At 41.6% G+C, this 15565-nt stretch overlaps 1 protein-coding gene across 5 annotated transcripts in view; it reads left to right on the top strand.

The window, feature by feature from the left end:
* The first annotated feature begins 8519 nt into the window (after window positions 1-8519).
* The window catches only part of LOC135495393 (kinesin-like protein KIF28), a 76772-nt gene continuing 69726 nt past the window's right edge, over window positions 8520-15565 (top strand). For all 5 annotated transcript variants that reach the window (XM_064783955.1, XM_064783953.1, XM_064783954.1 and 2 more), the window contains exons 1-4: window positions 8520-8622; window positions 8707-8745; window positions 11403-11476; window positions 13051-13067. In XM_064783955.1, coding sequence (XP_064640025.1) covers window positions 8609-8622; window positions 8707-8745; window positions 11403-11476; window positions 13051-13067 — 144 coding nt within the window. In that variant the 5' untranslated portion in view covers window positions 8520-8608. The remainder of the gene's footprint in view (window positions 8623-8706; window positions 8746-11402; window positions 11477-13050; window positions 13068-15565) is intronic.

The raw sequence follows: 15565 nt of genomic DNA, 5'->3' as shown, positions 1-15565 counted from the left end.
GGGCGGGGCTTCTGAGAGAGAGCCGAATTGCCATGATTGACAGCTGGGATAGTCTATTATTTTATAGGGATGACACAAGATCAGTGGCGCACCCGATACCAGATAAACACGAAGGAGAATTCTATTACTACAATATTTTGAAGTTCATTCTGATTTATAAATATTTGAGTACGGATTCATCTGGCCGTTTAGTACATTAATGGATTTGATGTATGTACATTGTAGTTTATGTAGCAAAAACCTTTGACACCCCTATATTTTGGAAAGGTTCAATACGTCCAATACGGGAATCCACCATTGGCCAGCTAACAAAAATCTATTATGCCCACTTTATTGGACTATTTTCATTCATGCAAACGTTGTCTTTGATGTCGCCGACAACGACCCTTTACACCCAGCCGTGAAAAAACACACCATGCTTTCGCCCAAAGAGCTGAAAAAGCCATTCGGCGGGATTGATTCACCTTTCGTGCTGTGGATTTCCACGAGAGCCCCGGTTGTGACTATGGCAACCCAGTTATGGTTGCCTGTGCTCTATTAGATTAGAAGACGTGTGTTGGAAATGTAACCTTAAACCAGCTCCGAGGACTGCATTACCACTATAATACGTAACATGAACAAGGCATATTTAGGAAACTGCATGCGTCCGAAGAACTGTATGTTGGGGAGGACAACGCGGACATCGCACCTACTAACATTAGTTTTCCAGTTGTTTTTCTGTCGGCGGATCGCCATTGAGTTTTCCATTTCTTTGAGGTAAATAGCCTACCAGTGGTTTTTACCGGCGGATTGCAATTGTGTTTTCGAGGTGTTTTTACCGTCGAATCGTCATTAAGTTTTTCTTTCTTTACCGTAGGATCACAATTTAGTTGTCCAGTTGTTTTACCACCAGATCGCCATTGAGTTTTCAATTATTTACCGTAGGAACACCATTTAGTTTTCCAGTTGCTTTTACTGTCGGATCGCCATTGGATCGGTCAGGGTTTGGTAACCTTTTTTAAATGGGAGGGGAAGTTAATGCTGGAACCCCAAACCAGCCGCACCCATGACTGCATTACCGTCCCACCCCATACCATTAGACCATTTGGCCCCTCGGGTGGCGCTGCTTGGCCACTGCAAGACCATATTTTTACCCTTACTTAATAAATGAATATTGACATCTGTTGTACATTTGTAGATTGTCGTAAGGATTTTGATGCGATCCCTCTAAGAAAGATGCAAGAATGGAAGAAGCTGCGGTCTTCATAAAATTGTTCGCCTTGATGTATGCCGATGACACGTTTCTTAGTGAAGAGGAAATGCAAAAACTGCTCAACAGTTTATATGGCTATTGCATCAGTTATATGACTATTGCATCAGTAACCAATTAAGCAGGTTAGAACATGTAAGACAAAGGTGATGGTTCTAAACAAGGTTTTGAAAAACAATCACCCGTACATAATACAATATGCAGAGTTGGGTTGTTAGCAAAGCTGAGAATGGTTGATTTTTGGAATAAGATTGTGAACGGTAATAAGAGCAAATTCGTCCTATATTTTATATAAAATTATTGGTTCATTTCGATGAGGTGGGAAGATACAGTTCTCCCTGGTTAGTATTTCTTAGAAGTGTTCAAATCAAATAAAATCAAAATGGGGGTGTATATAGTGCCAGTATCCACTAAAGTGATCAGTGACACTTTGCATTATACCGAGCAAAGAGATAGGTTTTTAAGTGACCTGCGAAGACAGGATGCTGGTCAGTGTCCATAAGCTGCATTTGCAGTCGGTTCCACAGCTTGGGAGCGACGTAAGAAAAGGCTCCGTCTCCGAAGGTCACCAACCTAGCCCTTGGCTGGTCAAAAAGCAAACCATCTGAAGATCTTAAAGTGCGGTCGGGTTTCTTGAACCAGCAAAAATTCCCGTAAATACAGTGGCGCCGTCCCCATGATGCACTTGTAACTTATTATTACACCACTTCTATCTTTTGCAATTATTAATTTTTTGTGATCCAGGGCTAATAATGCTCTTGGTGCCTCAGCCCTTATGTCACTTGTAATCTTAGTATTTCTTTGTGAGTTAAAATAATTTTTAATTCAATGCGTTCCTTGACGCGCAATCAGTGTAAACTGTAAGACCGGCGAAAAGTGATCCGACCTGCCGACACCACCAGCAGTGTATGGTCAAACACTGCTGACACCACTGAGATAACACGGGCTGTGCAGTTTTTGACCCTCTGTAGCTTTGCAATGGTGTGAGCAGGAGGGCAAACAAGTAGGGAGTTCAGGTAGTCTCGTCTGGAAACAACAAGTACAGGAGTAATGGTTATCGGAGCTTTGGGTGTGAGAAACTTCTGAATGAAACCTATTCTATGTAGGTGGAAGAAGGCATTTCTACAGGAATTGACATGTACATGTACATGTACATCCAAAGATAAATGTTGGTCGAAAATTGCCCCAATATTTCTTGCTTGGGGCACTGCACAAATATTCTATATTGTGCTCGCCAAGTATTTTTCAAGAGTTTGGCAGAATAGATGACCAAAATAAGTCTATCATGGTAAGCGAGAGAATAAAAACTATTCTAGTGTCTGATCAACTTGTACAAAACTGGACAGCAAAAGTCAATAATGAGGACACTTTCAAGTTTTATAGTTACATGTACATAAAGCACAGCAATACCTGCATTTTCTACCATATGCACCACTTTTGCAAGATGTGACTGAACTATCTGAACCTCTCTAATGACGGTTTCTACCACATTCGAAACGCCATCTATCGTGCTTAATCAGTAGGCCTAACCTAGGTGGCCTATGGCAAGCCAAAGCGGAATTTATTCAAGACTTTAGAATTACCATTCAAGAAGTTAAATATAAGTTCAAGAAGGAATGTATATGTTCAAGACTAAAATATGTTCAACCTTGAATCAAATGTTTTCAACCTTGAATAAAATATGTTCAACCTTGAATAAAATATGTTCAACCTTGAATAAAATATGTCCAACCTTGAACAAAATATATTCAACCTTGAACAAAATATATTCAAGACTCACGTGACCATATTCAAGACGCACGTGACCACAAAATTGATGACGTAGTTGCTCATGTTTTGATGCTTTACCGAACTTTCCCGAACCCGCGTCCGGACTTTCCCGAACCCATGGTACTTGTGTTGCGTTTCGGAGCTCGAATTGTTCGCACGAGGTTTTGACACATGGTTGTACACGTACCTAGCCGCCTACACCTGACATGTACTGTAATCTTACACATCATGACATGGATGCCGAGTGAATGTCAGAGTCGATACATGTTTCACAGACATATCAGGCAAATTATAGGTTCAAAATGCGCAATGCCTCTCACCTTTCATTCTTAAGGCCGACACCACTGTATCGGATTCTCGTTGTCTTTTGACATGTTTGAGTGTTTAGGCTATACAGGCAATCAATCATGTCGTGAAACAGAACGCATCAGAAGTACCACAGATTCTACGCTCTACGTCATCAATTTTGTGGTCACGTGCGTCTTGAATATGGTCACGTGAGTCTTGAATATATTTTGTTCAAGGTTGAATATATTTTGTTCAAGGTTGGACATATTTTATTCAAGGTTGAACATATTTTATTCAAGGTTGAACATATTTTATTCAAGGTTGAAAACATTTGATTCAAGGTTGAACATATTTTAGTCTTGAACATATATTTCCTTCTTGAACTTATATTTAACTTCTTGAATGGTAATTCTAAAGTCTTGAATAAATTCCGCTTTGGCTTGCCATAGTGGCCGAAGCTCCTCCTGTGAGGAGACCTTATTTGGAATACCACTGACTGACAGCCTACTTATCAGATCATATCCCAGTTATCAGAAGTGCTTACAGCAAGAGACAATAATAACATGGAGGTCACAGGCAGGATAATAAACCTTTCCTGCTTCGGCAGCATTTGGCTATGCTTGTAATGCATATTAGGGCTTAGCGTTTCAATGCAGCCTGCAACAAGTTGTGGTTTTTTTCTTTAATCATTAGAGTGTCTATAGCCTTAGAATGAAATCACTGTGCAAACACTGTGCAGGCAGCACTGCTGGTGTAGGCAAGTACAGCTGTTAGTGTTTCCCATATTTCAGTGTTTCCCTAAATGTTTCTCCATTCACGGTCAGGGCAACCACTAAAAAATACATTTGAGGCCTGGTGTATTTGTGTAGGGGGAACACAACAGAAACACTCATAGATACCACACCGCGTTCGAAGATTGAGCTATTTATTATGAGGTGATGGAGTTGGTTTCCGACTTTGATTTAGGCCTGTAACAATTATTTATCAGAAAATAACCCCAATGCTCTTGTCCGCGTCTACAGCCATATTTATCCATGTTGGAGCTGAAGTTGGGCAATGGCGGGCATTGCCTACACCTATAGAGATGCATTGCGGCGAGTTTTTCTGATGCCACCTGCTTTAAGGATGATCTTCTTTTTGAAGTTAAAGTCTTATCATGGTGGCACTACCACAACTTTACTGTTAACACTGAGAAGTTGTTATCCCTCCTTTCCAAACTCGCCCCAGTGCCGAAATTAAAAAATTGTAAGGAACGAAATCAGCGCCTCTAGTGTCAAGATTGCCTCCTTTCCTGATTAATAAAGCATGAACATACATGTATCACAACAATAGATTGATACAAAACGTTCAGCATCTGAAGCAAACGGTAATTGCAAAAAAATCGAGGGGGGGGATTATTTCAAATAACAATCAAGGAGTGGACTAAGCGTTATACTCCTTCACTTTGCACACTGCCCTTCAGATAGTGACCGAAAAGTATGTGTAAAAAACACTGTAGTTTACAACTAAAAAAGGATAACCATTTTTTAGACCTCTTCTAATTCGATATGATAACAAATAACAAATAACAAAAGGATGCCTCGTTTCTTTATTAATTCCCAAAATATGAATTTGATACTTTGATACTTCTTGTATGTTTTCCCAGACATGTAGCTGAGATCAATAACTTTATTTCCGGTTGATCTCACCTGCATTACAGATACTGGGGAATAAGCACTGCCAGTTTTATACACATGTTTTATTGGTATGTCATCAATAGAATTCTGGGCCACAATATCAACTAAATGCAGTGCACTGGACGCCAACTGTTTTTCCGCCGCCAGTGCCTAAACGCCAGAAAACTCCCCAGAGTGCTGTCGCTAAAGTCAGGAGTTGGCGGCCGACTGGACGCCAACTCCGCATGATATCAGGTTTGATTTTCGGACTCGAGACAGTGAACGCCTGAAGCAGCCTAGTGTGCTACTGATTCAACTGGACGCCGGAGTTGCGGAGAGGCAATTGCCAATCAACTGGCGTTTTGGGGGTCACTTGATTCCAAAACACCAAGAGCAAATCCTCTTATTTCATGATGGATGCCAAATTACACAGTTCAGAGTTTGAAATTTCTTTACTCTTGATAAAAATATTTTTTGAATATCTTTTTGAAATAAAAATTATGTTTTTACTTGATTTATTCACAAAAGTTTCGAGTATATATGATTTAATGGCTGACAAATGGTGTTCTCAGCTCACAAGCGATTCTTCACTGGTGTTATCAAGAATTCATAAAGTCTTTATTTATTCTTGGAGACGCACCTTCTGGCAAATTTTCCCCATCTAGTGAAAATTACGCCATCTATAACGAAATTTCGCCATCTATAGCGTCCAGTGTGGGGTCTATGGCAACGTAAGGGGCCGCACTTTGTAGTGTCTCATGCATCTAGGATGTTGCGACCACCGATAAAAAAGCAAACCAATCACTTGGACATAGAACGTTCACAAGAATGCGTTAAAAAGAGGCGGCAAAAGATACCAATGACCGTCAGGTGTACGCTCACCGGGATCCTCTTGCCGCCAACTCTTGCTGACAGAGGCGTTCAGTTGACTCCAATGGACGCCGGAGTTAATTACTATGAAATAAAAAAAGGCCAGGCCGGAACATGACCTCATGACCATCGTACAACATTGAGTTGCCAACCCATTTGTATCTTGGCCACCAAGGTTTTTGCACCCTACGCTTAAAGGGAGTATGGGACACGAGAGTGAATCTATATTATAAGAAACTTGTTGCCTTCACTGCACTCATTTGAAGGGTGCTGACCAAATTTGTTTAGAACAATAGTATAAAGACCAGTATAAAAATAGATTGTGATATTCCAAAATATCCAGAGGCGGAAAATATATTAAAAACCATCGGCGAAAGGATGCTCAAAAGACAGTTGGTTGTTCTGTTACTAGAACAATATGTTCTTCATGATGTGATTCCGATTCAGGGTGTCCCAAAGACAGTAGATTGTTCTCCAATCAGGGATGTGCTAGGTGAAGACCGACAAGTGTAGGGTAAGTTATGGCTGGTTATTCTGCTGTCTCAGAAGACAGTAGATTGTTCTCCAACAAGACGAACTGGGTGACCAAGGGATGGTTATTCTGGTGTCTTAAAGGACAGTAGGTTGTTCTCCAACAAGACGAACTGGGTGACCAAGGGATGGTTATTCTGGTGTCTTAAAGGACAGTAAGTTGTTCTCCAACAAGACGAACTGGGTGACCAAGGGATGGTTATTCTGGTGTCTTAAAGGACAGTAAGTTGTTCTCCAACAAGACGAACTGGGTGACCAAGGGATGGTTATTCTGGTGTCTTAAAGGACAGTAGGTTGTTCTCCAACAAGACGAACTGGGTGACCAAGGGATGGTTATTCTGGTGTCTTAAAGGACAGTAAGTTGTTCTCCAACAAGACGAACTGGGTGACCAAGGGATGGTTATTCTGGTGTCTTAAAGGACAGTAAGTTGTTCTCCAACAAGACAAACTGGGTGATCAAGGGATGGTTATTCTGGTGTCTTAAAGGACAGTACGTTGTTCTCCAACAAGACAAACTGGGTGATCAAGGGATGGTTATTCTGGTGTCTTAAAGGACAGTAAGTTGTTCTCCAACAAGACAAACTGGGTGATCAAGGGATGGTTATTCTGGTGTCTTAAAGGACAGCAAGTTGTTCTCCAACAAGACAAACTGGGTGATCAAGGGATGGTTATTCTGGTGTCTTAAAGGACAGCAAGTTGTTCTCCAACAAGACAAACTGGGTGATCAAGGGATGGTTATTCTGGTGTCTTAAAGGACAGTAAGTTGTTCTCCAACAAGACAAACTGGGTGATCAAGGGATGGTTATTCTGGTGTCTTAAAGGACAGCAAGTTGTTCTCCAACAAGACAAACTGGGTGATCAAGGGATGGTTATTCTGGTGTCTTAAAGGACAGTAAGTTGTTCTCCAACAAGACAAACTGGGTGATCAAGGGATGGTTATTCTGGTGTCTCAGAAGAGAGTAGGTTGTTCTCCAACAAGACAAACTGGGTGACCAAGGGATGGTTATTCTGGTGTCTTAAAGGACAGTAAGTTGTTCTCCAACAAGACAAACTGGGTGATCAAGGGATGGTTATTCTGGTGTCTCAGAAGAGAGTAGGTTGTTCTCCAACAAGACGAACTGGGTGACCAAGGGAAGGTTATTCTGGTGTCTTAAAGGACAGTAAGTTGTTCTCCAACAAGACAAACTGGGTGATCAAGGGTTGGTCGTTCTGGTGTCTCAGAAGACAGTAGGTTGTTATCCAACAAGAAGAACTGGGTGATCAAGGGATAGTTATTCTAGTGTCTCAGAAGACAGTAGGTTGTTCTCCAACAAGAAAAACACGGTGATCAAGGGATGGTTATTCTGGTGTCTTAAAAGACAGTAGGTTGTTCTCTAACAAGACAAACTGGGTGATCAAGGATGGTTATTCTGGTGTCTCAAAAGACAGCAGGTTGATCTCCAAAGAAAGAACTGAGTGATCAAGGGATGGTGTTATTCTGGTGTCTCAAAAGACAATAGGTTGTTCTCATAGCAGAACAAGATGGGGTGGATTCCGGGCGGTTATTTCTGGTATTCTCTTACAATGGCATAATGTACGCTAATTGAGGAAGTGGTGGCTATTATTGTACCAAGGACAGTAGGTTGTTGTCAAATACATGTAATGACAAGATGTAAATGTACTGGGATGTTGAACTTAGACCCTATTTATGGCGTCTGAGGAGACAGTAGATTATGTGTTGGCCTACTTGATGCAGAACTCCCATTCTAGGTGTCTCGAAAGAAAGTAGGAAGTTCTCCCAACAAGGACAAGATGTACTGGTTGATCGTTGAAGAGCTCCCTTTGCTGCTGCTACGGAGACCCATGTCCTGAGGTCCTGGGCTAAGGTTGTTTATCGGTGCGCCATTGCAGCTAGTATTCAATCATTGGTAAGTGTACATGTTATTAAATTAAGTCCAACATTGCGAAGTCAGTTAAAATATCTCCAAACTAGTCACTGACTTCCGAGGTGGCACCACAATACAAGCAAGGTACAACTCCTGGTCGTTTTTTTCGTTTTAAAATAAACGGCAGCACTCACTAATTCATTACACCCCTCTTGTTATGGAATGGAACAATCCAATCAGCTGACGTCACATTCACGTTGCCTAGCTCGGTGTACACAAGTTAACTCGGAAGCTGTCGGAACTGTAATTCATGTGGAGTATATACTATTTAGCAAATTCAGTGTTTTTCCTTGATTTTTTGTGATCGCTACAATTGCAAAATGCCGGACGAATCGTAAGTGGATTTCCAAAACATCCGAATTTCCCGTTGCATTAGAAAAATACTTTTTCTGCTAATTTTTTCCTCGCTTTTTTTCAGGGTGAGGGTAGCTGTTAGGGTCAGGCCCTTCAATCAGAGGTAAGTTCTCTTTTGCACCTTTATGGGATATCATCATGGTAACTGATGCATTGTCTAAAGTCCGTAGTCCCCACATTTTTTTTCTCATGATATTTGTAGGTGGTGTTACATCTAATAACTTCAAACTTGGCCTAGGAATTGTGTGGCATTGTTGATTAGATAATCACTTGTATAGAAAATCAATATCAACCCATTCTGGCTCCTGGTAAGTGGTATTTATGTCTAAAATTTTGAGCTGCTCTGTTCTGAAGTTTGGTATAATTATGGTGTCAATATCAGCTTGGAGGAATTATGCTCCTCCAAGATATCAGTGACAGCAGTTATGGTTAATTGGTTGACATTGGTGACAGCAGTTATGGTTATTACAAAGAGGCTAACTCAACTTAGGATTTATGCGATTTCGGGAGATAAAACTGAGGAGTAGGATTTAGCGTGAGGGAAGGGTTAGGGTTAGGGTAGGCCCAAGTGCGATCATCCTAAACAGATGATGCCTTTAAAGGTTAAAAAAGGCAAAATTAGCTTTCTTGGATAGAGCTCTATTCTAAAACACCCGAGTGAGAATATTTCTTTTTCATATTGGATAATGTATAAAGCCTCATTTTCACCACAGAGGTTTGGGTGAGACAACCCAAACCACTTGGGTTGGTGCAAAATGTGGAAGCATTTCAAACCACATTATTCGATATTTAACCCTTTCGCTGCGGCAGCCATTTTCAGCCAGTGCGATGCCCGGTGCTAACGGTCCATACCAATAACAAATAGTGGAACCAATTTCTAACTGAACGGTCGAAACCATTCGAAAGTGTCGCCATCTACACTATTAGGATGGAACTAATTATTCCCGAGTGCGTTTGGTGCATTTAGAGGTTTTGCGATCAAGTGCTGGTGAAAAAAATATTATAGAAGGGCATGACGTGGTATACACGTCATCTGCATGGTAAAAGACCATGTACATGACGTGGTATACACGTCTTCTGCATGGTAAAAGACCATGTACATGATGTGGTGTACACGTCATCCGCACAGCAAAACACCATGTACATGACGTGGTATACACGTCACTGCATGGTAAAAGACCATGTAGGCCCCTACATGACGTGGTGTTCACGTCACCTGCAGTAAAAGGATTAATTTGAGATGTTTTAGAATAGAAATTGATACCTAACTGTCGGTATTGATTGTCTCACCCAAACCGCTCGGGTGGAGTGAAAATATTGGCCAAAATTAGCTCCACCCTTTGCAACTTTGGTGAGACAACCAATACCTCCAGTTTGGTATCAATTCCTTAAACCTAATAATTTTCCCTGTCATTATTTTAGGAGTTCTATTTTAGACCTGTCTACCTTTCGATGTAGGCCTAAACCTTTGTTGATTATTGTTGTCTTTATATTATTTTAAAGCCTCCATGGTTACCCCCAATGGCAATAGGATTGGTTCTGGTTAATTACCTTAAAACAAAGGCTTTGTGGGGTTTCTGACATGTTTTGATGTTACTGGGGATTTCTAAGATCTGTATGTACCATGAAGTTGATCTGTCTAGTGCACTCCTTAATTCCTTCAAGTCAATAGAACAAAACAAGAAAAAGTGAGACTAAACATTTCTGAATGTCAAGTTCAAATAACTAAAAATTAATGAATTTATTGGAGAAAATGTTGTTTTTCAGGCATCTAAGAATAAGACATTATTTTATACAAAATTGTCCATGTGTGTCGAAAATTGTTTTTGCAATAGCTAACCCGATTTTAAGGCTAATACATGGTTATATTAGGGACATCATTGCATAACAGCTTTTTGCGCTTTAATATGGCTAAAATCAAGTATGGATTTGATTCCTACTTGCTAAAATAGAAGATGGGTTTTAACTTGACTGCCCAGAATTTTGGAATGTTATTTTCCGGCCTACCCCCACTATAAATCAGGGGTATTTTGAAAGGTGTTTGCAGGGGTTGCTGCAGGAGTCTATAAATGCAGCAGGGGTCTTTGCAGTGCTGCTTGCAGCCGGCCGAATTATCCAAATGAACCCCCACCAACACCCCTGAATAAGCAGTCAAATAGCTATTTGAGTGGCGTCTGTATGTCCGTCCCCCAGTTGGCTTATTCCCCAGTCCGTCCATCTGTCCACAGTGGCACCTTATGTAACTGCTACACCTAATTGACCCCAATGATGATGTGATGGTACCTAAGGGGGTGATGGTACCTAAGGGGATGATGCCCAGATGCATTTCTTGTCTTATTCATTTTTTCGGGATTTTACACCCAGATTTGAACTCCAAATGACCCCCACTCCTCATTGACTTCCCCTTCCACTCTGACTGGGGCGGGGGGGGGGGGGGTGGCGTCTAAACTGGCCTTATAACTTTTTGTTAGGGGCTGGAAAATGGGGCTCAAAATGTTTTAAGTGGTAGAATGCTTGCTGACTGTTTCTGATGAATACCAAAACCATGTTACTTTAGTTCTACATTTGATATGATCCTGCAGTTGGATGATGTCCTTCTGATATTCTTGAATTTCTGATTTTACTAAATCAACCGCGCATCAGTTTCGGAGAAAATCGCAGACAAGCAAATACCTTTTTTGTGTTTAGTAAGAGTCAATATCCGCCATTTTCCCCTCTTCACAGTGCACGGAAGAATAACAAAACTGTTCTCTTCTGCAGGGAGAAGGACCGACAGGCAAAGTTAATCATACAGATGCAAGGAAAGACAACACTCATCACCAATCCAGAGTCAAGTAAGTATCGACCGCATCAGAAATTTTTTTGTTTTGCTATCTTGGATCAAATTGTGAAAATAGATTGCGTGAAAATGATACTTTCTTGAAATGTAGCACCCCATTTGCCAGTCCAGAAGTTTTACTGGTTTGGGAGGAAACCCCAATAAAAAAAAAGAGTGGTAAAGCTTTCCAGCACACTGGACGCCAGGTGTTTTTTCGCCGCCAGTGCCTGAACGCCAGAAAACTCCCCAGTGCGCTGTAACTGAAGTCCACTGGCTGTCAGATATCAAACTGGTTTGATTCCGGACTCCAGTGAACACCTGAAGCAGCCTAGTGTGCTACCGATTCAGCTGGATGCCAGAGTTGGCGACAAGGCAATGTAGCCAGTCAGATGGCATTTTGGGGGCTCACATGATTCCAAAATACCAAGAGCAAATCCTCTCATTATAGTTGCGCGTACACCACGAAATATTGGTGGACCAATTGCACGTACACCACCACATTGCCGCGACAAATTGCTTCGGCAATCCATTGCCGGTACAAATTGCCGGGTGAATTTGTCCCATCAAGCTTGATGGTCCAAATTTGCCCGGCTTGTTAAAAGCTCGGCTTTGTCGTGGTGTACGCGCTAATGGTTCGGCAATTAGCTAGTTAGATGGTTCGGCGACAGGCGGCGCTTTCGAAATGGCACTTTCTGCTTATTGTTTGCGCGCCATCTGTTGCCGGATTTTATAACTGGCTGCAGCGCTGGTGTACGCGCTTGGTGGATTTTCGATGGTGCGGCATTGGTTCGTGAACCAAGATTGGTGGTCCATTTTCAGGTGGTGTCCGTGCGGCTATTGTGATGGATGCCAAGTTAATCTGTTCAGAGTTTAAATATCCAAATGGAGTGTTGATATCCTCTTTTGGAGATAAGTTGGAGGGCCTGATAACATGCTCAGCAAAATGTGGAGAACTCATTCTGCAGGGTGAACATTTGAGTTAATAGTTGCGCGTACACCACGAAATATTGGTGGACCAATTGCACGTACACCACCACATTGCCGCGACAAATTTGTTCGGCAATCCATTGCCGGTACAAATTGCCGGACGAATTTGTCCCATCGCCCGGCTCGTTTAAAAAAGCCCGGCTTTGTCGTGGTGTACGCGCTAATGGATCGACAATTAGCTAGTTAGATGGTTCGGCGACAGGCGACGCTTTCGAAATGGCGCTTTCTGCTTATTGTTTGCGCGCCATTTGTTGCCGGATTTTATAACTAGCTGCAGCGCTGGTGTATGCGCTTGGTGGATTTTCGATGGTGCGGCATTGTTTCGCGAACCAAGATTGGTGGTCCATTTTCAGGTGGTGTACGTTTTCAGGTGGTGGCTATAGAATATTGGAGGAAGTTATCAAGGCCCTTTGGACCACTGCAAACTGAAATTCTTTAGCAAAGCATTGAACGGCATTGAATGACCATGTGCATAACATATGGTTGAATTGAATATTCTGAACTGATCTTAGATCAGTGAGACCAGAGTATGTGCTATTAGACTCCTATATCTATATAACCCCAGTTAATATCTAACCTGTTTTCATTTTCTCACTTTTGCAGAAGAAGAACCAAAAAAGGTATGTGAAGTTTGCTTTGTCCCTTACAAATGTCTTAAGGGGCTGGTCCTCGCCCAAGAAAAACTTTATTGTGCAAATTTTCATTAAGGCAGTAAGTGGCCTGGATGTATTTGGTTTCAATAAAGCTGTTTATCTCATGTAAATGTATGCTTTCTAGTAGTATAGGCGTTTTTACACGGTGCGGGTTCAAGCCGGATCGAGACTAGTTCAGGTACCAGCCTGTTTATTTTCCCTCGTGTAAAAGCGAACCTACCGTCCTGAACCCTCCTGGTCCGAGGCGGGTTCCGATCGCCGGTCTCGGGTCGGTGCAGGCCGGTGTAGGCCGGTGGAGGAGGGTTTATTTATGCGTGTAAAAGCGAACCGGCTCCGAGCCGGTTTGCACACGGTACTCGCGTGACGTCATTCGCGGGAATAGCTGCCGTGTTCCTGGCATGAAATTTTCCGCGGAAAGAAACTGCTGTGAAATCTTCAATTTATCGAGAGCAAGAGCTTTCTTTCCATACAAATGCTGTGTACCAAAGCAAAAACTCTGCATCTCACCGGCGCCATCGTGAACCATTTTGTATTATTTGTTGAAGGTTGTGATATATTCGTAGCTCCACCGCCAGCAGGATTGATCAGCGCCACCAATTGACGATGTTAGTGACGAACCGGCCTGGAGCCGGATCGAGGCCAGATCGTCGAACCGTCCCCGTGTAAAAGCGAAATGAACCGTCCTGAACCGAACACGCCTCGTGACGGTTCAGGAGGGTTGTCTTGAACCAGCACCGTGTAAAAAGGCCTTATTTAGTTGGACAGAAAGCAAGGCAAAACAGTTGATACATGTTATGCAATATCATTGGCCTACCGTATCTGGTTTGGTATAAGCACTCGGCTTTGGATTGGTGATTTAAAACAGAGGTAATTTCTCAAATTATGGACACTGAACAAATTTTCTAAAATTAATTCTAAATAAATTGTCAAAGCTGTCTGACTTTGGTAACATTCTGTTCTATGGTTGGATACCATTGCCACAATGGTCATGCAATACCACATTCTGGTAACTCCGCTTAGGCAAATGAGCTGAAGGACACAGCTCATAAATTCTGCGGTGCGGACGAAATTATGTATTTTTTATGCAGCATGAATGTTAGCATGTGAAAAGGTGCGGTACTTGAGGACAGAACTGTACATATGGCAATACCACCTAGCCTAATGGACTGGTTGCAGTGAATTTTGCATTATTTTTTGGTTGAAAAATAGTGTTAAATCATCTTAGCCAGTTATCTCTTCCATCAGTTATTTGAGAAAATATAGATTTCATGATCAACTTATTCCATTTTCAATCCTTTTGCCGCAAGGCCGCAACTTTTTTCAGAGTGGAGAGGGGCGCTTTGAGGGTGGTGTTGTAGGCGCTGTGTACATGAAAATTAGTATTTTTTATTTATCAGCAACCAAAATCAATATTATACAGGGTTTCCGCCAGGATTAAATTTGAGGGGAGCAAAAAAAATGTTTTTTTTCTTCTAAAAACTTTTTTTTTTCTTAAAAAGGGTATATGACCCCTCCTGAGACGTTTTTTGGCCCTAAAACTGCTACAATTGGCTCCCGAATGGTCTTATTTTACATATCAAATCATGAAAATTACTCATTTGACAGTAAAACAAACTTTAGTGCTCAAAATTAAGGGGGGATATCCCCTTTTTGAAATATTTTAGGGGGGGGATGAATCCCCCCATCCCCTCTGGCGGAAACCCTGTTATAAAAATGAATGCCCTCTCACTCTGTATTGTATCATGTCACCTTTGTGTTTTTGGTGAAAAAAATTATCAATTACAAAAAAAATCAGTGGCGTCAAGAATGAATAAGTGAGCCTTATAAATATTTGGTGGCCTTCAGTGGTATGCTGATTGGGGATTCGGCCCGTCTAGGGATATTTCCTTCTTGTTTTAGACTTAGGTGCGGCTGCATGCAGATTTGCGATCTCACCCCTAACAATTTTCAAGCATATTTTAGACCTCCAGGCATAAATTGCTGAATGCTAGTTATGATTTGCTCACAATAAGAACAAATATTTCAGGTGGCGCAGTGAAATTGTTAATTTCTCAGTTGGAAATCATATCACTGGCTACATACACAAGCTTTTAAATAACATTGATTTTGCAATAAATTTGCTGAGTGAATGTCTGCCTTATCATGCTTATTGATTAACTGAATAAATGCTTTTCTCTACCAAAAAAATCTTCCAATTTTGCCGCACTCTTTGAACCAGCCATGCGGCCGTCACCATGGTCAACAACTTATGTCATGTCGCTTTCAGAAAGATCGTTCTTTGTTGTGGTGCATTTGCTCGGTTCCCATGGTGCTTATTGATTTGGTGGAGCCTGTTTATTATTCGCGATTATACGAGAATTTTAGCTCAAACCGTGCTATGCAGCTAGTTGTAAAAGCCCTATAAATTATGCATGCAATCACTTTCTTGTTCTTCGTTTGGAAGCGAGTTCAAATTTCTTTTTTTT

Source organism: Lineus longissimus, chromosome 11 (assembly GCF_910592395.1).
Source record: "Lineus longissimus chromosome 11, tnLinLong1.2, whole genome shotgun sequence".
NCBI lineage: Eukaryota > Metazoa > Nemertea > Pilidiophora > Heteronemertea > Lineidae > Lineus > Lineus longissimus.
The sequence above is the reverse complement of the archived record's forward strand: the minus strand, read 5'-3'. Positions and strand labels throughout refer to the sequence as shown.